This window comes from Harmonia axyridis, chromosome 5, assembly GCF_914767665.1.
Source record: "Harmonia axyridis chromosome 5, icHarAxyr1.1, whole genome shotgun sequence".
Lineage (NCBI taxonomy): Eukaryota > Metazoa > Arthropoda > Insecta > Coleoptera > Coccinellidae > Harmonia > Harmonia axyridis.
This window is the reverse complement of record NC_059505.1, coordinates 41,010,609-41,037,392: the sequence shown is the minus strand read 5'-3', so window position 1 is coordinate 41,037,392 and position 26,784 is coordinate 41,010,609. Positions and strand designations below refer to the sequence as shown.

The 26,784-nt window shown below is 36.0% G+C and overlaps 1 protein-coding gene across 5 annotated transcripts in view; it reads left to right on the top strand.

The window, feature by feature from the left end:
• Window positions 1–26,784, top strand: part of LOC123680070 (dnaJ homolog subfamily B member 6-B) — a 56,017-nt gene that overhangs the window by 16,652 nt on the left and 12,581 nt on the right. For 3 of the 5 annotated variants that reach the window (XM_045617739.1, XM_045617735.1, XM_045617738.1), the window contains exons 2-3: window positions 11,173–11,283; window positions 25,898–26,007. In XM_045617739.1, coding sequence (XP_045473695.1) covers window positions 11,219–11,283; window positions 25,898–26,007 — 175 coding nt within the window. In that variant the 5' untranslated portion in view covers window positions 11,173–11,218. Of the gene's footprint in view, window positions 1–10,903; window positions 11,061–11,147; window positions 11,284–25,897; window positions 26,008–26,784 lie in introns of those variants that run through there. The other 2 variants (XM_045617736.1, XM_045617737.1) reach the window with 2 other exon arrangements.

The window sequence follows — 26,784 nt, the reverse complement described above, 5'->3', positions numbered from 1 at the left end:
CAGTGGGTTCATTCACACTTTTTTGATAGACCCTGTGTATTTCCGAACAATTTGAGAATTCAGCTCTAATGGAGCCTAATGATACCTTTTTGAAAAAAAAAATTCGAAAATTTCAGCGCTTAACCGTAATAGAGACAATGGTGGAACATCCTGTATAAGTGACAACATATTCGATCTTATTGAGATAACGAATAACTATTTCAAGCTTCGTGCAAAATTTTCTGTTAATCACCTCATCACTTGTAATTTTAAAAGCATTTTGATGTAATATATCCATTGTTCAATTGCCTACTCGAGTTTTTTTTTTGAGCATCAAACGGTTTTCAATTTTTTTAATGAAAGTGGTGCATCTTACAGGAAAAGTGCAGATACCATTTTTGTTATGAATTGGACAAGAATTGTAGAAATGAATTTAATTTTGGAAAAGGCACTTTCGTAGTATTTTTTCTTCGAAAATATGGAAGTCAATGCCAGTTCGCACGCCACTGTAGTTGCTGAAGACGAGGTATTCAAAGTGAAAAAATCACCTTTATGAGTTATTCATTTTTACAAAATCACTTTCAAATATCTCAATCTGTTTCGAAGATATCAAGGAATTTGTTATTCATTTGGAATGCATTCAACGCCATTCGTATCTTGGAAACGAAAACAATATCCTGTCACTTGACACAAAATGATCGCGAAATAACAAAATCTCAGAAATTTTCAACCAATTCGGGTAAACAAACACCTGTTGGGGTGGGGCGACTGCGTGAAAAACGAATTAAATTCTTCAAACCTAATAAACAGATGAACCATCTTACGTGGATTATTCAGATATGAACAGATGTTCGAAAATTGACTTTTCAGTTCGAAATATTTAATTACAAATCGAATTTTGGTTCGAAGTAGTAACACTTTGGGCATTTCTAAGAACTAGTATTTCTCCTGTTGGTTGAATCAAGTGCGTTTAATTTGGATACTATTTCTATCTGAACAATGTTTAAATTATTTTATTTGGCCGATATTCGATAAATACAAATTTTGCTCCCGTGTTTGCTGGAGGTATAGCAAGACTTTTGGGTTAAAAAAAAATGTTAGCAAATTTAATTATCTTCGAAAAATTCTCTACCAAATGAGAAAATTAAATATAGTTTGTGTCATTTGGAATAAGTCCTATATTAACGTTTGAATAAGTCATCAATGAATCGTCTCATTTTGAACACCCAGTAGAGTTTTTAATGATTAACAAAGAGTCAGTAATTTACTGATATAGGTTCCAATAGGAATTAAGCAATGAGAAATGATTATACTGCCAACTTTGATTTTTCCTATGTCATTTTCTCTATGAACATTTCATAATTTCATTCCTGTTGGAAAACCCCTCTACAAATTAAATTTCAACCAAGTCCACAATCTGTTGTAAATATAGGTTAATTTTTTTCAATATTTTGTTTGAATTTACTCTGGCGCTTGTTGAGTAGATAATAATTATACCTAAACCATGATCACTATTCAAGCTTCCTACGTCGAAAAGACCACTACTATCAGTTTCTACTAATATGATATTTCAATTTACGTCAATATTTTTTATGGGAATAGTTAATGAGAATTTTTCCAGCGGTTTCGGGTTTTTCGAATGATAAATCTTTGTGCAATACCTACAACAATTTTATTCATCTAACAACAATAAATTAACCAACCAAGGAAGTCTCGGGAGATTTTATTTTATGCCTTAAGTCAAGTGCTCTTGAGATTTACAATTCCAGCAGACTCTATAACAGGAATTTTGTCAAGTAGTCGTGTACACGAATGGAATCAATTATCGAGTATATTATTAACTTTTCTATGAATGAAATCAGCAAAGTATACAATAAACAAATGGCAATACGATATCTCCGGAAATGATGCATACTTTTCATTCACCGAATACATTCCAGCTTGAGCAATACGTTGTTAGCCTCTTCGAGTATAACGATGAGCTGTTCTAAAGAATAGACACATTTCCCAATATGCTCCTTAGGATTTTGCATCAGAAATGAATAATAAATAATTTATGGAAAAATCACACTGAGCAAAAGATTGCTTGCTTGGAATGACTGGACTATAACCTCAGAATAATAAAAATAGATAGAGGGAGCATTTATGTCATTTTCAGTAAGCAAATTTTGTCCCCAACACGAACTAAAGGGTGTTTTTTTTAGAGCTATAGAACTTTAAATTGCAATAAAACAACGAAGGATTATTCGATTGACATGAATTTTATTTATCCGCAAGATAATCTTGTGGCATTTTAAATATGATTTCTGGCATATGACCACCACGGTTGGCTCGGATGAATTCCAATCTGGACGTCCAATTTTCGATGACTTTTTCCAACATTTGTGGCCGTATATCGGCAATAACACGGCGTATGTTGTCTTCCAAATGGTCAAGGGTTTGTGGCTTATCCGCATAGACCAATGAATTTACATAGCCCCACAGAAAGTAGTCTAGCGGTGTTAAATCACAAGATCTTGGAGGCCATTTCACAGGTCCAAAACGTGAAATTAGGCGGTCACCAAACGTATCTTTCAATAAATCGATTGTGGCACGAGCTGTGTGACATGTTGCGCCGTCTTGTTGGAACCACAGCTCCTGGACATCATGGTTGTTCAATTCAGGAATGAAAAAGCTAGTAATCATGGTTATATACCGATCACCATTGACTGTAACGTTCTGGCCATCATCGTTTTTGAAGATGTACGGACCAATGATTCCACCAGCCCATAAACCGCACCAAACAGTCGGTTTTTCTGGATGTAACGGTGTTTCGACATACACTTGAGGATTAGCTTCACTCCAAATGCGGCAGTTTTGTTTGTTGACGTAGCCATTCAATCAGAAGTGCGCTTCATCGCTAAAAAAAAAATGGACGTAGTGCGCGATACGCATTCCGCACAGAACCATTATTTTCGAGATAAAATTGCACTATTTGCAAGCGTTGTACAGGCGTGAGTCTATTCATGATGAATTGCCAAACCAAACTGAGAATAAATCACTTGACAGCTGTTGAATCTGTCGCCATCTTGAACAGTAATGCCAACTTAGATTTATTTACCTCGAAAAAAAACACCCGTTATCAAAATTAACATGAAGCGAGCGGAAAGGAAAACGTATCAGTGATACGATATTTAACTCAATTCGCTAGTTTCTCCACAAAGAACGCACTTCTTATGTCCCATTGTGAATCAACGTTTCACATTAACTCAAAATATATCGAAATAAATACCTAAATATAAAGAAATTCAGAAAACAAACTTTAAGCGCGCTAAACGACGTGAAACAACCGATGACACTAGGAGAGAAAAAGTTGCCAAACCTTGGATTTCAGCAGGTAGATACAGAAAATAATAAATATTCCGCTTATTATGAATTCCACAATCAGGAAAAATATCGGATTTCTAATATTCAAATTGCATATTTAGTCGGGAATCACTCAAATAAATATATTTCATTCAATATAATATTGATTCATAACGATATAGTAAAATTGTGAATTTGAAAATATATCACAATCCGACAACGTAATCTTACCATGTTGGAGACATGTAAAAAATGCGTATTACTCCCTCTATCTATGTTAATTCCCCTATGACTTGTATAGTATATCCAAAGTCACTTGGAGGAAGCCTGAATATTTCAATTATACACGGGTTGTCTGAGTTTTCAGAAATTCCTTTGGAATTTATGAAAATATTGCTATCAATACTATCAAATAAACCCCGGTATTTAGCAGATCGTCTTGGAAACAAGAATGTCCCGATTTGATTGATCTTATTGGCTGAATATTTCCCCTCGTATTCCCCTTTCCACTTTGAGAGCGTTTTTGGTTACACTCATTGGCTGCATCTGTCACTTCTTAATTACTTTCCAATAATTCGCATAGACCAGTGTGGTCCATAGGGGTATTATTGAAATGCATTTTTACGTAGTTTAAGTTCGTTGTGTGACTGATGCTTTTAATGATTTCGACTATGATGTTTGGCACAAATCTACGGTTTATGTAAAAAAAGATGAATATTTCGCAATCAAATCTATTCCTCCATTTACTTCCAAAGTCGGAATTGATATATGACGGGTTCTGAAGAAAATGATTTCGCATCCTAAATATCTTCATTCCACTGAAGGCAGAATTGATTAAAATGAGATTAACCAACGAAATTTTCATTACATTTTCTGATTTTTAGCAATGTTATTACTGGTTTGGAAAATCATGAAGAATAGGCATATGATATTGAGGCTCTTATACGTCAAATTAGCAGCTACGTAGCCAGATCGAAAAATCAATCAAGTATTTTATAGAAAATAGAAATATTTCACCATTTCCTGCCATCAGTCGAGACAGTTTTAATAATATGTTACATATATCTTTGAATATTTATTCTGATTCTGAATACGAAAAAGTTATCGAGGAAGAACTAAGAAAATACTACAATTTCTAACTGAGTGATGTAGTCTATGACTCGGTCTATGACTTCCGGAAAACATAGAAACTAATATTGAAATTTAGATAACCAAATTTGACATTTCATGAAATGTCATTAATTATTCGTAATTGAAAATTTTATTGGTTTATGGATTTTCAACCATCTTAACGAATAATTTATTACAATTCATGAAATTTCGACTTTTTAGTTTCTTTTTATGTTTTCTGGAAGTCATAGACTACTCCATTCTAGGAGAAATTGCAGTTTTCCTTAGTTCAAGTTTTTCCTCGATTACTCTTCAAGTATAGGATTTGCTTGAGACCCCTCTCTTTTCATACCTACGTAAAATTAACTAGATGAATAAAAAATATAGGTTTTTTGCAAAAAACTTTTCATAAGAATCTCTTCAACTTATGAACCGTTGAGCTCATACTCAAGTATTGCCATATTGCTGAAATTATCATCAACCAAGCTGTCTGATAATGCAATAATATACTGGGTATGTCGTTTGAAATAAGAAAGTAGTTCTCTGTTTCCGGTATAAAAGGAAATTGTATAAATTTTTAGCACAAAATTATTATTAGTTTACCATAAACGTCTAATAGGCCATCGCGGTGAATCACCCTGTACATCATTATCATTTAGCCTTCTGCTTCCACTGAGGGACATAAATTTCGCCTTACAATAACGAAGAAATAAAATTCAATTCGGCAACGTAGCTGCTAATTTGACGTAGAAGGATATCATTCAAGGATCTCAAGGTCATGCACCTATTCTACCCTAGTTTGTCTTATAAGAGAGAACATTTCCGAATTCATCTTATGCTCTTATAATTCTATGCAACGATCAGTTCATCATCGTTGATAACGTTCCTTGATAGTATATTACAGGTCGAGAATAAAGAATAATCAAATTATAACACCGTAGAATGACAAAGTATCATTTTTGATGTAACAGAAAAAGTTACTCACGTCACAAATTTTCTGAAAGAATCGACATCTGAGTCCCATACATATCTACGCAAAAATATTATTTTCAACTCAAGGGTTTGAAAATTGTGCGCCTATGGTTTATGACTGTTTTGCAATTATCTCTGGCCAAGCGTTTTTATAGACTAGTTCAAGTGACTTTGGATATACTATACTAACATATCAAATATTCAGCCAGTTTGACAGCAGGCCACTTTCTCTAATAAAGTGTGCGGTGTTCGAATTTTTCAAAGGCTTTAAAAAACGCGTACCTCACAACGTAACCAACGATAAAAGATGCCGGTATAAAAATAGTTGCAGCAAATTTCAAACAGGTTATAACTAGGAGATTTATGACATCTTAGATTGAGCAGCAACAACGCTAAAGCGATGGTGTATTCTCGGCAAGATTTCAAAGTGGCATTTTTCCGCCTGAATTCAAATCGTCACTTGACTTCTGACATTCAATTAAGGAGTCCTAAAAAATCGCTTCGAGAGCAATAAAAACAGCAGTTTTAACCATTCCAACCAGAACGATACTCTTCCTACGTTAACTTGAGTCGTTTGAGAATATTTGACGACTAGTTTTAGTTTGGTTTTATGTTTTATGATGAAATTGTTTGGTTTATCTTTGTGTTGGGTCTTCTTCGGATGAAATCTGTAGAATTTGATACGCTCAAACGATTTGTTTTATCTGATACTAACCAGTGATGAGAGGCATCGTTGAAGCTTAAAATTTCGAGGTTATCTAGTGTAACATCTGTTTCAACTGATTATTTCCAATAACGGTATGGAAAATACTTCTAATTTAACAATTTGGTGGTTTATTATTTATTAAGACTACAAAATGAAACAAATCTCACATATTGAAGGATTTACAGAAGAGTTTTTGAATTGATGGTTTCCGTTTGATATAAAAAAAAAGTGTCATCCTTTGGCATCTAATAAGTAAAAACTTCACTTGTTAGATACCAAGATATCGTGCTTCTCAAAATGAAACCTCTCATTGGAACGTACTACTGAATAATGAAGTAAATAATTTCAAAAACTAATAAATAGCGTTGCCAATATCACAATTTTAAATTGTAATATTCCTATTAGAAAATCCCATAGAGTGATAAACATAGAGGAAGTATAGGCAATTTTTACATGTCCCCAACATGGTTAGATTACATTGTCGGATTGTGATATATTTTCAAATCCACAATTTTACTATATCATTATAAAAGTATATTATATTGAATAAAATATATTTATTTGAGTGATTCCGATTAAATATGCGAATTTGAATATTTGAAATCCGATATTTTTCCTAATTTTCGAATTTATAATAAGCAGAAAATTTATTATTTTCTGTATCTACCTGCTGAAATCCAAGGTTTGGCAACTTTTGCTCTCCTAGTGTCATCGGTTGTTTCACGTCGTTTGGCGCGCTTGAAGTTTGTTTTCTGAATTTCTGATATATTAAGGTATTCATTTCAATATGTTTTGAGATAATATGAAACGTCGATTCACTATTGGACATAAGAAGTACGTTCTTTGTGGAGAAACTCGCGAATTGAGTGAAATATCGTATCACTGATATGTTTTCATTCCTGCGCGCTTCATGTCAAATTTGATAGTTCATGTTGGGGACAAAATTTGCTTACTGAAAATGACATACGCTCCCTCTATCTATGTTTATTACTATGAGATACTACTGAATAATTACGTGAATAATCTCAAAAACTAATACATAGCGTAGTCATAATAACAATTTTAAATTGTATTAAGTATTCCTGGAAAACCCTATATAAAATTATCGAAAACAATCGATCACAATATAACGAAATATTGCTCAATTATTGCACTGCTATCATCATTAATTACTTCCTTGAATTTCCACCAAAATAGATTCATTATCATCATGTTTTCCAAACAATCACAATATTTGAAGTATTCTGATTCGACTAAATTCTATGACGAAATCAGTGGTAAGACCATAGAACCGTCTTCGAGGAAACTACGTAAAGAAAGTCAACAAGCACTTCCTTAGCTGACCTTGATACATAAACGACGTCCTTCGGGGTCAACGTACAAGATGGATTTGCGAGTCATAGCGATGATTGTGCTTTTCAACCTATAATTTATTTCGACGTTTCATTCAAGACAAGTCGAATTAGACTTACCTACGCTACGTGCAATTTTGGAGTTCCTCAATCAGGAGCTGACAGATTATAAATTAAGGCTGTTTCTGATGATGTGAACCATAAAACATTCGCGGAATTCGGGACTGGACGAAATATCGACCCCAAAACGAAAACCAACTTTCATATCGAGTGATTTTTATGATCTCGTAAAAAATGATCGTCGATTTGATGGGTTGACCTTCACAAGGACGAAACTGTTATACGCTCTATTACGGTTAAGCGCTGAAATTTTCGAATTTTTCTTAGACGGAATCATTAAGATCCATTAGAGCTGTATTCTTAAATTTTTTGGAAATATACAGGGTGTACCAAAAAAAGTTTGAATGAACTAACATGTTTTTCAAGGAACACCCAAGTTTGTTCGAAGTTGCATTTGCTCAAAACTTTTTGAGGTATTTCGATTTTCCATAACTACTAGCGCCAGAGTAAATTCAAGCAGAATATTGAAGAAAATCAACCGATATTTAGGTTACAACAAATTGGACTTGGTTGAAATTTAGTATGTAGAGGGTTTTTCAAAAGGAATGATCTAATTTGAATTGGTTACCTATTGAGAAAATGACATAAACATGTCAAAGAATAAAATAGTGTTATCATTATAACCATTTCAAATTGTTTAATTTCTATTGAAACCTATAGCAGTAAAATACTGCCTTTTTTATAATCATTGAGAGCTATACTGGGTGTTGAAAATGAGACAATTCACTGACGACTTATTCAAGCGTTCATATTTGACTTATTCCAAACGACACACCCTATATTCAATGTTCTCATTTGGTAGAGAATTTTTCGAAGATAATAAAATTTGCTAACATTTCTTTCAACCCAAAAGTCTTGCTATACCTCCATCAAACACGGGAGCCAAAATTTGTATTTAGCGGATATCGGCCAAATAAAATAATTTAAACATTGTTCAGATAGAAATAGTATAGAAATCAAACTCGCTTGATTCAACCAACAGGAAAAATACTCGTTCCAAGAAATGCCCAAAGTGTTTCTACTTCCAACCAAAATTCGAATTGTAATTAAATATTTCAAACTGAAAAGTCAATTTTCGAACATCTGTTCATATCTAAATAATCCACGTAAGATGATTCATCTGTTTATTAGGTTTGAAGAATTTAATTCGTTTTTCACGCAGTCGCCCCACCCCAACAGGTGTTTGTTTACCCGAATTGGTTGAAATTTTCTGGGATGTTGTTATTTCGCGATCATTTTGTTTCAAGCGACAGGGTATTGTTTTCGTTTCCAAGATACGAATGACGTTGAATGTATTCCAAATGAATAACAAATTTCTCGATCATTTCGAAACGGCTTGAGATATTTGAAAGTGAATTTGTAAAAATGAAGAACTCATTAAGGTGATTTTTTTCAAGTTGAATACCTCGTCTTCAGCAACTACAGTGACGTGCGTACTGGCATTGACTTTCATTTTTTTTTTAAGAAAAACTATTACGAAAGCGCCTTTTTCAAAATTGAATTCACTTCTACAATTTTTGTTCAATTCGGAACAAAAATGGTATCTACGCTTTTTCTCTAGGATGCACCACTTTTATTAAAAAAATTGAAAACCGTTTGATGCTCAAAAAAAAAAAAAACTCGAGTAGGGCAATTGAACAATGAATATATTACATCAAAAAGCTTTTGAAATTACAAGTGATGAGGTGATTAATAGAAAATGTTGCACGTAGCTTGAAATAGTTGTTTGATAACTCAACAAGATCGAATCTGTTGTCACTTAGGTATACAGGATGTTTCACCATTGACGCTACGCTCTATTATGGTTAAGTGCTGAAATTTCGAATCCAACAGAGCTACATTTTCAAATTATTTGGAAATATACAGAGTGAACCAAAAAAGTTGAATCTTATTAGACTTATTCATACGTTAATATCGAGCTTATTCCATATGACACACCCTGTATTCAATTTTTTTATCGGATAGAAAAGTTTATTATTTTCGAAAAATTCTTTACCAAATGAGAAAATAAAATATAGGGCTTGTCTTTTGAAATGAGCTCGATATTAAAGTCTGATCAAGTCATCAATGAATCGTCTCATTTTAAACACCCAGTAGAGTTCTCAATGATTATCAAAAAGTCCGTATTAACTTCCGTTTTTCTAGTATTCACTCTCAAAATCTCTTCCAAATAAATTCATTCATTTCGAAGTTATTAGATTTTTCCAAAGACCCTCCAATTCATGACAAATCGAAATATCTCAAAAACTGTAAATTTTAAGCATATGAAACTCTGAATAAACTTGGATTCTTTTATTTCATTCAATCTGAAAATTCAATGAAAACAGGACATTTGCACTTTTTTGTTACATATTGTGTATTGTCTTTCCAAATAATTCAAGAATGATCATGCTTTTGAGAATGTAGCCAAATATAATTATGTGCGCTTAAACACTCTTGATGAGAATTAGCTACTTTTCTCGAAATTTTTCCATTTCGAAGAAAACCAATTATCATTATTCTTATTAATCCATTAGAGCCAAGTAACAATCTTCAAAGGTGACCTTGTCACTAACCTATCTATAGTTCCATTCATCTGTGCTCGAAACTGACGTGTTCTATGCGAGCAATAACCTCAATTGCTGGGGCGGACCAGAGAAAAACCACGAACAAAAGCAACACTGAAAATTGAGACCATTTAGACGATTTCTCGATGTTATTAACATCGAACTGCGTTAACTGTAAACCAGAAAAACGAAAATGACATCGTTCCTTGATCTGTGACTCACTACTGTACAACCGTAATCGGACGAATCCATTCCAGTTTGGGCAATCGAGAAAAGCAAAAACACCGTCAGAAAAGTCATACCGGCTAAGACAGCGTTGACAAGATATCTAATTTGAGAATGTAGCCAAATATGTGCGCTAAAAACACTGTTGACGAGAATTAGCTACTTTTCTCGAAATTTTTCCATCTCGAAGAAATTTAATTAGTATTTTTCTCATTAATTCATTAGAGTCAAGTTAAAATCTTCAAAGGTGACCTTGTCACTAACCTATCTATGGTTTCATTCATCTGTGCACAAAACTGACGTGTTCTATGCGAGCAATAACCTCAATTGCTGGGGCGGACCAGAGAAAAACCACGAACAAAAGCAACACTGAAAATTGAGACGATTTAGACGATTTCTCGATGTCATTAACATCGAACTGCGTTAACTGTAAACCAGAAAAACGAAAATGACAACGTTCCTTGATCTGTGACTCACTTGTACAACCGTAATCGGACGAATCATTCCAGTTTGGGCAATCGAGAAAAGCAAAAACACCGTCAGAAAAGTCATACCGGCTAAGACAGCGTTGACAAGTGAGCTGTGGTCGGAAAATTTTAGTTGTCCACTACGCAGAATTGACGTTTTCTGCTATCAAGTTTTTCAAAAGGATTCGAATCATTTTCCAGTGCACGTCTGAAGGATGTTCGGCTGGAAACATTTCTGGTAGGGTGTTCTTGGGAAGTTTTGGTTAGGTTTGGGTTTTTTATGGCGTTGTTTTGATGGCTTGTTGCAGATTTGTCGGACTTGGGTTTTGATGGTTGATTTTATGTTGCAGATAATCAATCGTAAAGCTGGGTCATAAGGAAGCTAGCGGCACCAGTATGGTGGATTATTACAAGGTCCTAGAGGTGCCCAAGGGCGCCAGTGTGGCAGATATAAAAAAAGCGTGAGTTAATTTTTTTTATTGATTTTATTTATGATTTGACTATTTGACAACTGTCCCCTATACTCAAGTTTTTCATCATTTATTTTTTCAATTCAGAATAACTCAAATACAGGGTGTCCCAACGAAAATTTGCTCCCCTCTCCCTCCAGAACTCAGAAACTTGACAACATGAAAACGATACATGTGGAATCAAAAGGCAGGAGACTCAACTTTTCAAAATAGTTCCAAAATTATGAATCAACCTTAGAACATTAATAAGAGGAACGGAAATCGCCTTGTAACTTATGCATTTGTTTTGATGCCACACTTGATTCGTCACTTCTTGTCTGACGTGACACTATAGCAGTGGCGTAACAAAATTTGATTAATTTCGAAATTATCAATTCATGCTCAAAAATAGTTTCCAATGTGATTTATTCATAAAAATTCTTTCGTGTCTCAAAAAGGTCAATGTTTTTCTCAGTTTAATGATTTAGCTATTGTGAAGTTATGAAAAAAGGATTCCCAGTAAAGTATTCAACAATCAAATCAGGATTCTCCACGTCTATGGCTCGCACACACAATCAGCTAGCTCGATTGTGATTGGTGACACTTAAATTCCATCTCTCTTGTATTCAGGATCGAGCATAAATGTTTACTTTCCGTTCCTTCTATCTATTTTCGTATTGCCTATTTAATTTCGAATTTTTTGTTGAAGTTTGAACTTAAAGGAAATATCTTAGGAAAAACACGTTTATCAAAACGTAACTTTTTAATTAACTAACTGTCTATTCTTACAAAACGTAAATTCGAATACTGATCAGTTCAATTGACAACTCAAAATTTCTATTTTTCACTAGTCCTGCGGCACTGGGCCCATAACCTGTTGAAGTTTGAACTTAAAGGAAATATCTTAGGAAAAACACGTTTATCAAAACGTAACTTTTTAATTAACTAACTGTCAATCTGACATTCATACACCTACTTAGTATATTTAATATATCAAACAAATTAGGGAAAATGTAAACGTGAATCATTGATTTCAACATTTTTTTCGTATACTTACAACCATAGAGTAATAAACATAGATATAGGAAGAATACACAATTTTGACATGTCCCCAACATGGTTAGATTACGTTGTCGGATTGTGATAGATTTTCAAATCTACAATTTTACTATATCGTTATGAATATATGTTATATTGAATGAAATATATTTATTTGAGTGATTTCCGATTAAATATGTCAATTTGAATATTTGGAATCCGATATTTTTCATAATTGTCGAATTTATAATAAGCAGAATATTTATTATTTTCTGTATCTACCTGCTGAAATCCAAGGTTTGTCAACTTTGCTCTCCTAGTATCATCGGTTGTTTCACGTCGTTTGGCGCGCTTGAAGTTTGTTTTCTGAATTTCTGATATATTTAGGTATTTATTTCGATATATTTTGAGTAAATGTGAAACTTCGATTCACAATGGAACATAAGAAGTACGTTCTTTGTGGAGAAACTCACGAATTGAGAAAAATATCGTATCACTGATATATTTTCATTTCCGCGCGCTTCATGTCAAATTTGATAGTTCATGCTTAAGTCAAAATATGCTTACTGAAAATGACGTATGCTGCCTCTATCTATGTTTTTTACTCTGGGGTTACAACGCGACATATTTTAAATATGTCATTAACTGTGTATCCCTGGATTCAATTTTTTCTTCACGAAAAATGTTGAAAATAACGTTTATCGAGCCATGTTTGATAATTGCCGTTGCTCACGATTTATCGCGTATAGTCTCATATTTTGAAACGTTCAATGACAGTTTAACGATAAGAGGAACTTTATCGCCTATAAAATTTAGCGTTTGTTCCAGTTCGATCGATCAATGTCAGTTTTGCAGATTTCCATTGAGTGATTGTAATTTGTTGGGAATGGCATCGGTTTGTTTGTAAACAACTGGGAAGGAAAAAATTAATCTTGAAAAACAGATGATGAGTTGATGTTGTGATCTCTTGGATCGGTTTTGATGAGTCGTAAGCTCAAAATCGATTACAATGAAGAACGGTTGGTTGATATAAAGGGTTTTCCAATAACAGGTTTCGTTTAAAAAAAAGAGTATATCTTAAGAAATATCAAGTGATGTTTATTTGCACATTTGCGGCCTTATGTCCTCGATAATTTCACGAATTCTATCTTTAAGATCTTGAATCGTTTGTGAAGCATTTGCATAGACTTTATCTTTCACGTGGCCCCAAAAAAAAAGTCTAAACGTATTGAATCACAAAATCTCGGTGGCCAATTGTGCCATTGCGCAAAATTGCGATAGTTTCGTTGCTTGTGTGACATGTAGCGACGTCTTGTTGAAAATAAACGTCGTCAACATCAATATATTTCAATTTCGGTCATAAATATCATCAATCATAGCTCAGTAGTTGGAGTTTCTGAGCCCCAAATGCAACAAATATGTTTTTTAACGTAGCCTCAAAGGTGAAAATAAACCTAATCATTGAAGATGATTTTTCGATGAAATTCCTGATCGAAAAGTGACTACCGGCTATTCGAAGTGAAACCTATCCTTAGAAAACCCTAAAGTGCTTTCATAACATCTCAAGAAGTTGATTGTCGTTATTGTTGTGTCAAAAACATCGCGTATAGGTTATCTTTGTTGTTTCACGTAAAGTTCGTAGTTATTTTCCACAAACGGAAATCATTGTTGCAATTTCACTGCTGATAAATAAAAATACCACAAGCAAACCAGGAAATAAAGAAGTTACTGAACTGAACGAAGGTTATTGTCCTTGGATGACGTCGATAGTCTATTAATAAAATTCAAAAAGTGGCAATTTGCCAAATAATTCTTATTTCTTAACATAGATTTATCGTCAAGAATAGAAATTAAATTTTGTCGAACTATATGACTCATTGCAAGGCTCAAGGTTAGTTCACAATTTCTAGAAGTCAGATATCGAAGACTGCTAGAAGAATCTGATGAAACCTTTGGTCCATCAAGACGAACGTAAATACAATAAGTGAATTCAATGAAGCGTCCAACTTCATTTGGAAGAGAAAGTCTGACATTGACACAAATCAATCAATAGATACAACAGAGATAGATTGACAGAATGAGGATCGTTTGATGAAGCTACGTCGAGTTTGAAACGAATAGAAAAAAATGAAAAGACTCGACACCACAACTAATCCATTGGTTTAGTTGATGGGTAAATGATGATAGTAAAAACAAATACTACTCGAAAAGAATATATTCAACTTTTGCATAATTACAAAGTTCTAAAGGGTGTTTTTTTTAGAGCTATAGAACTTTAAATTGCAATAAAACAACGATGGATTATTCGATTGACATGAATTTTATTTATCCGCAAGATAATCTTGTGCCATTACATTTTAAATATGATTTCTGGCATATGACGGCCAAGGCTGGCTCGGATGTAGTCCAATCTGGACTTCCAATTTTCGATGACTTTTTCCAACTTTTGTCGCCGTATATCGGCAATAACACGGCGAATGTTGTCTTCCAAATGGTCAAGGGTTTGTGGCTTATCCGCATAGACCAATGACTTTACATAGCCCCACAGAAAGTAGTCTAGCGGTGTTGAATCACAAGATTCACAGGTCCAAAACGTGAAATTAGGCGGTCACCAAACGTGTCTTTCAATAAATCGATTGTGGCACGAGCTGTGTGACATGTTGCGCCGTCTTGTTGTAACCACAGCTCCTGGACATCATGGTTGTTCAATTCAGGAATGAAAAAGTTAGTAATCATATCTCTATACCGATCACCATTGACTGTAACGTTCAGGCCATCATCGTTTTTGAAGAGGTACGGACCAATGATTCCACCAGCCCATAAAGCGCACCAAACAGTCAGTTTTTCTGGATGTAACGGTGTTTCGACATACACTCGAGGATTAGCTTCACTCCAAATGCGGCAGTTTTGTTTGTTGACGTAGCCATTCAACCAGAAGTGCGCTTCATCGCTAAACAAAATAAAATGGACGTAGTGCGCGATACGTATTCCGCACAGAACCATTATTTTCGAAATGAAATTGCACTATTTGCAAGCGTTGTTCAGGCGTGAGTCTATTCATGATGAATTGCCAAACCAAACTGACAATAAATCACTCAACAGCTGTTGAATCGGTCGCCATCTTGAACAGTAATGCCAACTTAAAGTTATACACCTCGAAAAAAAAACACCCGAGTGAATTTGATAAATTAGTTCTCATTAGGTGTCAAAAAATTAAAAATCTCCACATGACAGCCGTCTAGATAGCAAGCTGTTGAAACTCCCTTCGACCATAAGACTTTTCGGACCTTATCTAAGGTATACCTCCTTGGTCCTTCGAGCCGGATTTCTCCAGCGAGAGAAAGACCGGGAGCTTTTCGATCGCGTTTTCTTCGTTCCTAATGGGACTCATCGCTCACTTCTTATGGGTTCTCCTTAATTGGAAGTTACGGTTATCTAGCGTGTCGCGCGTTGTGCACCTCGACCTTCCAGTCCTCCTGACTGTAACAGGTATTGTTTGATCGGTCCCTGAACTTGCAGCAGCAGCACCAGCAGTACGTTTTCTGAAAGGTGCGCGTTGTGCACGATACACTTGGTTTAATTGGGGGGAATCTGTGCAGTCTAACGACCGTACGGGGTGACTAACACGCGGGTCAAGGTGCGTGCGGGGGGGGCTTTGCCAGGGGTGGGTTTTTGGCCGGCGAAAGGTAGAAGGGTTCAACGAAAACGTTCAGGTGGTGTTTGAGGGTGTATTTTTTTCTAATATACGCACTACGAATGAGGGGTCTTTATTAAGGCAGGATGTACAGGGTGGGTCAAATTCGATGCTCACTGAAAGCTTCTCGTGAACCATTAGACTTATGAAAAATAACTGTTTCAAATACATATTTCGATATATCTTGGTTTCTATTAGAGATATTCGAAAAATTCTTTTTGTATTCAATAATATTTCATAAAAGTAGACGTCAGGATACGTCATTATTCAAAGGTTATAGAATTTTGACAAAAGACGTCAAGTTACAGAATAACGTCAATTTGACAGAAATTCTGCCGATCATAGAACTGCGTAAGACCACAAATGTAATTATTGGAGTTCATTGTTCATATTTTCCAAATCGATTGTGGTACAAAAAGGAAGGCCGAATTTTTAGCACAGTCTTTTTTTCTTTAGATCAGACATCTATTTCACATAAACATCGAAATTGCTAAACATGCATGATCATAGAAGCGTATCCAAATATATATTTATGTTCTTTTGAAATAGAGCAATACAAAAAATTATCAACTTCAAACAACAAAGCATGTGTAGATGTAATCTGAGTATCAGCAGAGGAAATGTAAACGGGGCATCATATATTTCAACGTATGATACAAGAGAACATATAAAAACCTCAGCAAAAACTCTGTCTTCCCGTATAGGTGCAGTAACTGGTTTGTGTATTTGTTTACAGACTAAGCTGACATATTTATATTGAAGGGCTTACTCTTCATCCAAACAAAATCTTCTCCATCCTTTCTCTTCACCAACGGTTGACGACTTTATTATTAAATCTGAAAACAAAAAAGAAAAGAACAAGAAAGGGGTAATAAATGTCAGTTTCCATTATATTTATTTGAAGTTAGCGACCCATTCTAAAAAAGAATCTGAATCTAAATGGATAGCTTGGAAACCACCATGAAATTTATAAATTGGACAAGTATTCACCAAGTGGTCAATAGTTTCTTCTACACCACACTCGCATAGTGGGCTATCATTATAATTCCTTTTGTAGGGCATACTATTGCAACAACCATGACCAGTCCTAAGTCGATATAAAATACACCAAACATTCCTAGGAAGATTGAAACCTAGAACTTTCTCTGAAGGATCAACGATTAGATTTATGTTGAAGACATTACAAGAACTCCATTCCGAACGCCAAATTTCCTAGTCACCTTCATTAGATTGAAGGGTTTGCGTGACTTTAATCTGGCAGTTCTAGTATCTGGGAGAAAAAAGGAGATCATATCATCAATCATGTGGCGATGATACCTACTTTCTTCTCTTGATGTTGACAAACCTCAATGGTTACGGTATCTATATGTGTTTTCGTTCGTTTCAGATAGAATCCAGACTATTCTAGAAGTGATCGGGGGCTATTTTAGACCCTTGAGGAACCCCGTCGAAGGAATATCGAAATAACTCGAGCAAAATTTGAATGTCATCTAAAATTGAGTTTGTTTACAGTTTTCCGTTTCAAACAATTCATTTTAAACACGTCTTGTAATTTCTACTGCGGATCAAAATTTCGAATGAAGAATTTGTCTTGTGACTTAAATTTTCATTGTGGAAAGAAAAGTCATGGGTTTTGAAGCAAAGTAACAATTTTTTGCCAAAAAAACTCAACATATCCTATTAAATATCACTATATTTCCGAATTAAAGGTAACTTAAACAAAAAAAGGAGACCAAATCATCAACAGTGTGGCGACGGTATCTACTCTCATGTATTGAAGTTGACGAGCCTCAATCTAGGCTCTAAACCTATATTCAAAAATTTCTTGACTGAGACCTGTCTACGAATAAGTGGGGCATCCAAATAAAATGTCAGTTTGACATCTAACACATAGATGGAGAGAAAAACATCGCAGATTGAAACATGAGCAACCACTTTTTCTGTACTAGCTTGGAAGCTTATTAAAATTGATATTGCAACGGTTTTTGTTGTAGGAAGTCATTTTTCATCTAGACACTATAGTTGGCAACCTAATGGGATTAGTCTAGCCCCACCTAGCGTGCGCCCATGGGACTAGACCAGTCTAAACAAGCGAGCATCGCATGTGCGAGGTTTTCAATTCGTTTATCGAGTCCTGGGCTTTACATAGCCCATTACTCAGACCTAATTAAAGTGAGTTTAACACTCACACACAGAAAGATAATATTGTTTGCCTGGGGCAGAACGTTCCTTCTATTTAGTTTGTTTGAAATAAACAAAACTGTGGCCGGGTGACGATTGGCAAACATGGATCCAGATGATCTGATTCAATCTGGCATGGGATGATGCAGAGTGAGTCAGTTTTTGAGTCAAATGGAGCGAGGAGAGGCGGTTACACTGCCCGACGAAAAAATGGTCATTTTTTCATTCACTTCGGAGTTCGGTTTTTGGGTTCTACGAAATTTTCGAATTTTGGGCCTCAAACGAAAAGATCCGTCCTCAAATTCGATTCTGTCCGGCTTTGTGTTGAGAAATACTCGAAAAAGGGGAAAAAAGTAGGCCGGGAGCTTATCAGGACAATACAGTGGTTTTCCAGTGGGAGTTTTTGATCAGAAATTTGTTATCTTGCTTCAAAATCCATTATTTCCGTTTCTTTCCTGAACGACAATTCTGCTTGCACCTAAAGTTCGATTCAAATTGTTTGTTCAATATTTTTATCCAGACACGTTTAAAATAAACTGTTACAACAGAAAGCTCTAAACGAACTAATCTACAGATGACGATCAAATTCTTCATAATTCATGCCAATCTATCTATTTCGATATTCTTCGGAAGGTGTTCCCCAAGGTTCTAACATGGTCCCAATTATTTTTCAAACATTCTATTATTTTGCCTGAAACCGAACAAGAAATGTTTGAATATGGGTTTAGAGCCAAGATTGAGGTCCGTCAACTACAAGACTTGAGAGTATATACCATCGCCACACGGTTGATGATATTATCTCTTTTTTTTTGCCTTATTTACCTTGTAATTCTGAAATATAGTGGTTGTTCAATGGGATATGTTGAGTTTTTTTTGCAAAAAATTGTTACCTTGCTTCAAAACCCATGACTTTTCTTTCCACAAAGAAAATTTAATTCATGAGACAAATTCTTCATTCCAAATTTTGATCCGTAGTAGAAATTACAAGACGTGTTTGAGATGAATTATTTAAAACGGAAAACTCTAAACAAACTCAATTTTAGATGACATTCAAATTTTGCTTGAGTTATTTCGATATCCTTTGACGGGGTTCCTCAAGGATCTAAAATAGTCCCCGATAACTTCTAAAATAGTCTGGATTCTATCTGAAACGAACGAAAACACATTAGATACCGTAACCATTGAGGTTTTTCAACATTAAAAGAAGAAAGTAGGCTTCATCGCCACATGATTGATGAGAAGATCTCCTTTTTTTTCTTTCCTTATCAATCAACCTTTCGTTCGCTCTAGAAATAAAAGTGGACCACGTGTGTCAACGTATCGTCCGATCTACCATGTGAGTCTTGTTTCTCGTTGCAAAAACACTTTTCTCCATCACTGTTTGGTCGTGACTATCTGCGATAATGAAAGTCCACCTGATCATAAATCTTGGTACATACATTGGACATATTGATATACGGTAAAGGCGTGCACCTTATAAGGAAAGAGTCCTATTGTCGATTGGACTCATCACTGTGGAAAATGAGAAAGTTTATAATTGTACCCGTAGGTGAGTTCGTCAGGACTTTGGCTTAATGGCTTAAACGGTAAAATTGCCGGTATGAAGTGTATAAAGTGCTTTATTACGTTGGTTTTATGGAAAAAATTGGTTTGAGGTAGGAGTATGTCCAATAGAGGGGAACTTTTCTTTAGCTGCATGAGAACGTTCGATGGTCGTTGTCTATGATTTGACAGTTGAGAATGTCGAAGTGTGTTGACATTTCTGTTCAGTGAGGTTTGGCAATTCGTCGTGAATCGTTTAACGACAGAACAACCCTTCCAAATTGTGGAAATTCACTATATAAAGGGTGTTTTTTTAGAGCTATAGAACTTTAAATTGGAATAAAACAACGATGGATTATTCGATTGACATGAATTTTATTTATCCGCAAGATAATCTTGTGGCATTACATTTTAAATATGATTTCTGGCATATGACCGCCACGGCTGGCTCGGATGTAGTCCAATCTGGACGTCCAATTTTCGATGACTTTTTCCAACATTTGTGGCCGTATATCGGCAATAACACGGCGAATGTTGTCTTCCAAATGGTCAAGGGTTTGTGGCTTATCCGCATAGACCAATGACTTTACATAGCCCCACAGAAAGTAGTCTAGCGGTGTTAAATCACAAGATCTTGGAGGCCAATTCACATATCGAAAACGTGAAATTAGGCGGTCATCAAACGTGTCTTTCAATAAATCGATCTTGTTGGAACCAAAGCTCCTGGACATCATGGTTGTTCAATTCAGGAATGAAAAAGTTAGTAATCATGGCTCTATACCGATCACCATTGACTGTAACGTTCTGGCCATCATCGTTTTTGAAGAAGTACGGACCAATGATTCCACCAGCCCATGAAGCGCACCAGTCAGTTTTTCTGGATGTAACGGTGTTTCGACATACACTCGAGGATAAGCTTCACTTCAAATGCGGCAGTTTTGTTTGTTGACGTAGCCATTCAACCAGAAGTGCGCTTCATAGCTAAACAAAATAAAATGGACGTAGTGCGCGATACGTATTCCGCACAGAACCATTATATTCGAAATAAAATTGCACTATTTGCAAGCGTTGTTCAGGCGTGAGTCTATTCATGATAAATTGCCAAACCAAACTGAGAATAAATCACTTGACAGCTGTTAAATCGGTCGCCATCTTGAACAGTTATGCCAACTTAAAGTTATATACCTCGAAAAAAAACTGCTTCTGAGATCATTTTGATGATTTTTGTGGTTTCCAAGGTATTAAGGAAAACTATTTCATTGTCTAAATTAACTCCCTGTATTTTAGTTAGTTAGCATTTGCGGAGCATTGGACCATTGGAACTTGTTTCTTAAAAAATAATGTCAGGAAGAACCCCTTGATATTATCTGACGTTTCATCAATTTCTCAACTAGTTGAAAACGAACAACTATCCCAACTTCACTTCCACTTCAACGTCAACGTTATTTTCAACCTTATCGTCAATCGCACGCCCATTCCTACCAACGTGGTAGTTAAATCTCTGTACCGGCCGATGCGACAAGGTCGTCGCACGGTCTACGCCCAATCGCCTCGCGATCTTTCAGATCCGTACACGACCTTGCCGATCGCGTGGGACCGCGCACACAATCGGGCGAATAATGCGAATTTTCAAATAATAATAACAATAATAGCGGTAAAGTCACAAGTATAAATATCGCGAATTGCGATCGCCAGTGTGGGACAGCCAGGGCGAATTCGCGACCGTCAGAATTTTCATCGACGGGTCGATAATCGAGCCGACAACGACAACGAGGATCGCGTATATATCGATAAATCCGGTAATTTATAGGAAGTACCGACGTTTCGGACGCGTACGTGGGCGTCGGCGGGCGTGTAAGGTCGCGTACCGGGCGGTACGCGTGGGTTGAGGTAGACACCTGAACTGTGCAGCGCCGAGTTTTCGGTAAAACCGCTTATTTGTTCTTTTTCGTTTTTTCTACGAGATATATTATAACAATTCTGTATCAACATTTACTAATTTGGAAGGGTTCTTCTTTCGTTGAACGATTCATGATGAATTGCCAAACCTCACTAAACAGAAATATGTCAACAGAGTTTGACAGGTGAGAATGTCAAAGTCTGCTGACATATTTCTGTTTAGTGAGGTTTGGCAATTCATCATGAATCGTTCAACGAAAGAAGAACCCTTCCAAATTAGTAAATTGACATTCTCACCTGTCAAACTATAGACAGGTCCGCAGATTATTCTATGGTTGACAATAATATTGACGTTTTAATGGGAGTATAGTTGCGACAGTACGCTCTATTAGTGATGACGTCACACACCGCCATTTTTGGTTCTCCTGTCAGTGTTCAGAATCCAAACAAACAAATTGTCATTCAAATTAGTACGCTGTCGTTGAAGAAATTGGCTTATTTTGATAAATAAGATTATTTAAGGAACGATTTTACCATCAATTGATAGACAGAAGGAACGAGATTGATGCCAGTAAGTTCGAACTTGAACTTCAACTAATAAACACGGCTTTATACAAAATCTTTGGAATGATACAGGATTCAAACTTATTGGTATCAACCTCGTTCCTTCTGTCTATCAATTAATACTGAAATCGTTCCTCAAATACTCTTATTCATGAAAATAAGCCAATTCCTTCAACGACACTGTACTAATTTAAATGACAATTTATTTGTTTGGATTCCGAACACTGACAGGAGAACCAAAAATGGCGGTGTGTGACGTCACACTTATTAGAGCGTATTGAATTTGGATTCAGTTGTGGAATAACTATAATTAATCAAAAATAAGTAATCGATAAATTCCTGTAATATTTTCAATATTGAATTAAATCTCAGTAAAATTTCCCTAAACACCTGCTTTTACCGTTGTGAGACAATTCACATTGTAACAAAATAGTAGAGCGTTCTGCCTGTTCTGTGAACAAGCTCTCAAACACAAAGAGAATCTAACCAGAGTCGTAGGTACCTATGTCAAACGAGGCTTGTTACACACACATGGATCAATAGCGAAACAATACAATATGCATTCCCTTGATTCTAACCAGGAATATCACGCATTGTTTGTAATGCTAGCAACCCAGGTATCCAATTATGTTGCCAAAATGAGAAGGGACAGAATTATCGATTAGCGATTTGAACCTATGCCGTCATTGGTGTGTGTGTACCTACATTGCACAATTATGTTGCTCGTTACATAATAACGCATAGAGATTGTGAATAAGATCTCAACTGTTAAAAGTCATTATTTTCTCGTAGATTCAAACTTGTTTTAACAGTTACTAACAGGCCAATTGAAAGGTCCCTGGTCTACCATAGTAAAACACATTTTTTTGGCAAAATTCGATTTTATTATTCAACATAGTTGCCTTCGAGGGCGATACAGCGGTTATAGCGATCTTACAACTTTTCGATACCATTTTTCTAGTACGATTTGTCTTTCGCTTCAAAATAGGCCTCAGTTTCGGCGATTACTTCTTCATTGGCGCTAAATTTCTTTCCAGCGAGCATTCTTTTGAGTTCTGAGAACAGGAAAAAGTCGCTGGGGGCCAGATCTGGCGAATACGGTGAATGCAGAAACAATTCGAAGTCCAATGCATGCAATTTTGCCATTGTTTTCCTTGATTTGTGACAAGGCGCATTGTCTTGATGAAACAGCACTTGTTTTTCTTCAAATGGGGCCGTTTTTTAAAGATTTCATCCTTTAAACAATCCAATAACGCTGTATCATGATCGCTGTTGATGGTCAAGCCCTTTTGGAGGTAATCAATGAATATTAAACCTTGCGCATCCCAGAATACTGATGCCATAACCTTGCCAGCTGACTGTTGTGTTTTTCCTCGCTTTGGATTGGGTTCATCGTGTGCAGTCCACTCAGTTGATTGTCGATTGGACTCCGGAGTGAAATGATGGAGTCATGTTTCATTCATTCGTTACGTATCGACGCAAAAATTCAGGTTTATTGCACATAAACAGCTTCAAACACTGCTCAGAATCATTAACACGTTGTTGCTTTCGATCGGTTTTAAGCTCGCGCGGCACCCATTTTGCACATAACTTTCTTCTTCTTCTTTTAGGAGGCACATTGCCGATTTTGTTCCAGTTTACTTATGTTGTTGATTGCCAGATTGTCAAACATAAGTTCCAATCTGTAGACGAATTCGACGTGAATTAAATATGAAATTGCTTCTCTAGGTTTTTTTTTTACGCAAACATTTCCCCATTTTCCCACATCCAACAAATTGGCCACACAGATCCAATCAATAAGCACTTTCTTCCATAATAGGTGTGATAGTCTTACAAACGATCGCCGATGTCGATGATCAGGAGATATCGTACTTAATTGAATCCGATGATCTCTCCCAATTAGACAAGAAAAGAAAACCGCGTCAATCGATGATAGGCCTACTTCCTTCAAAACGTGAAATAAGCTTCGATAAGTGAAAAAAAAATTGTAAAGAACGAAGGAAAACGAATCTTCTCTAATGGATCCTTCAGCTTTCTCTGCGTGTGAGAGATGTCGAAGAAATCTGATGATAATGAAGGCGTTGAAATGATTATACCTTCACATTAAATTGTGTACAGGGTGTTGCATCGAGGAAGAAATAGACGCAATGGTCACTTCTGTTTTTGATATTTTAGGTGTACAACTTTGCTTCCGCCGTTTTGCAATAGATGTCTGTAGCGGTGAGTGGTGGACGAATTAAATAGATCGTATATGTCATACAATAAGCTTAGGTATTTGTAAACATAACGATATCGAGATATTAGTCGATTTGTGTCTACATCATAAAGTTATTGTCGATTAAACATGTCAGCTTACGAGCCGAATTCACGTCATTTGCAGGTTGTTTTAATTTTCTTCTTTAATATAAAGAAATCTGCGGCTGAGGCTCATCGAATGATCTCAAATACCTATGGTGAGACCGCTATTAGTGAAAGAAAGTGCCAAGAGTGGTTTCAACGCTTCAAGGACGTTGATTTTGACGTCGAAGTCCAGCATCGTGGTGGAAGAGAGAAGGTTTTCGAAGATGCAGAATTGGAGGCATTACTTGATCAAGACTCGTGTCAAACGCAACAAGAATTGGCAGGATCATTGGGAGTGACGCAACAAGCCATTTCAAAACGGCTGAAAGTCATGGGAATGATTCAGAAACAAGTAAAATTGGGTGGCGTACGAGTTGAAGCAGACAGATGTTGAACGGCGTTTATTTACTTGTGAACAGCTTCTTGCAAGGCAAAGACGGAAGCGATTTCTGCAACGCATTGTGATTGCAGACGAACAATTGGTTCATTACGATAACCGCAAGCGCAGAAAATCATGGGGATATCACGGCTATGCTTCCACGTCGACAGCCAAACCAAATATTCACGGTTCTAAGGTCATGCTCAGTATTTGGTGGAACAGCTCGGCGCAGTGTATTATGAGTTGTTAACACCGACTGAAACATTCACAAGCGATCGTTATCGAACGCATTTAATGCGTTTCAGCCGAGCATTGAAAGAAAAACGGTCGCAATACAACGAGAGACATGATAAAGTGATTTTACAGCATGACAATGCTCGACCCGATGTTGCGCCGTATTCTCCAGACATTGCTCCCTCGGACTATCACTTGTTTAGATCAATGGCACATGGTCTTGCTGATCAGTACTTCCGGTCTTATGAAGAAGTGAAAAATTGGATCGATTCGTGGATCGCTTTTCAAAACCTCGAAATCTCGAATTTCGGAAAAAAAAAAAACGGCGGAAGCGAAGTTGTGCGCCTATGTACATATCTGAAAAAGTTGTTTTCTTTACCCACTACACTATGATCGATCGAAAAAGCGCCAACCGAATCCCCAGATTTTATACCTGTGTATATTTCCAAAATAGAATTCTCTTTTCAATTTGTCGGTGACTCAACAAAGTTTCTGTCAAGATCTACCAGTCTTTTGGGCTTTGTTAGTCATGCAATAGTTGTTCTAATATAAATAACTAATGTAAACAAAATAAATGACTGATTGAGTCCCTTCAGAATGGGCGGATTTGCTATAGAATTAGAGAGAAAAAATGTTAATAACCCAACATGACGAAAAAAACCCTAGACTTTAATTTTGTCGTTATATAACCGTCTGGCTCTAACATGCTTAAATCCTGTAGTCTATGTAGTCCCTTATTTTCTCTTTGTCCTCAGGTACCGAAAATTGGCTCTGAAATGGCACCCGGACAAGAACCCCAACAACATGGACGAGGCCACAAAACGTTTCAAGGAGATCTCAGAGGCTTACGAGGTTCTTTCGGATGGTGAGTATCCAGCTTAAAAAGCTTGAACGAAAAGAACGATTAAAAAATTCGTCTTGTGAACTATCTCAAGTTGCCGCACTATCTGATCTTGTCCCCCCTCGGGGGGGTCCTATTCAAACGGAGATTCGAAATTTCGGTAGTACAAAAGATGATTACCGCCTTCACCGCCTATTATCACTCGTCACGCGCTAAAGGTGTGTACACACGTTCGGAGCGTCTTTGACCAATTTGAAAACTTGCGTTTTGTCTTGATGATGGTCGATTTGAAGCAGTTGAATGTACTTGGGAAAATGAAGGAAATAAATACAGAACGTTTTGGTTTTTTCTGCGTGTGAAACAATCTTAACATTATTCAGATGAACATCTTTGAACTATTTTAAAGGTCGTTTTCATTTGAACTAACTTGAAGGAACATCATATTCGATAAAATGGAATAGGCTATTTGACACTGATGAAATATAACGCTATTTTTCGTTATTTTGAGAATTTGAACTGATGAATTTTCTCTATGGAAAGGTTTTCAAAAAGGGTATTTAAAATAACATTGAATTCAAACCTCGAACGTATCGTTATAGGAAGGTTGTAATAAATCAAAGAGATGTTTACAATTAAATAATTTTCCTGACTAGAAAAGGTGATCACAATTGTCCACCAAGTTGAAGATAAGTCCTATTAGGCCAATTGATGCACAGATGGCGGTGCTAGTATTAAATCCATATGATTTTTACTTAGTACTAACCTTCAAACGATACGTGTTAGTATTTGACAGCAGTCCGA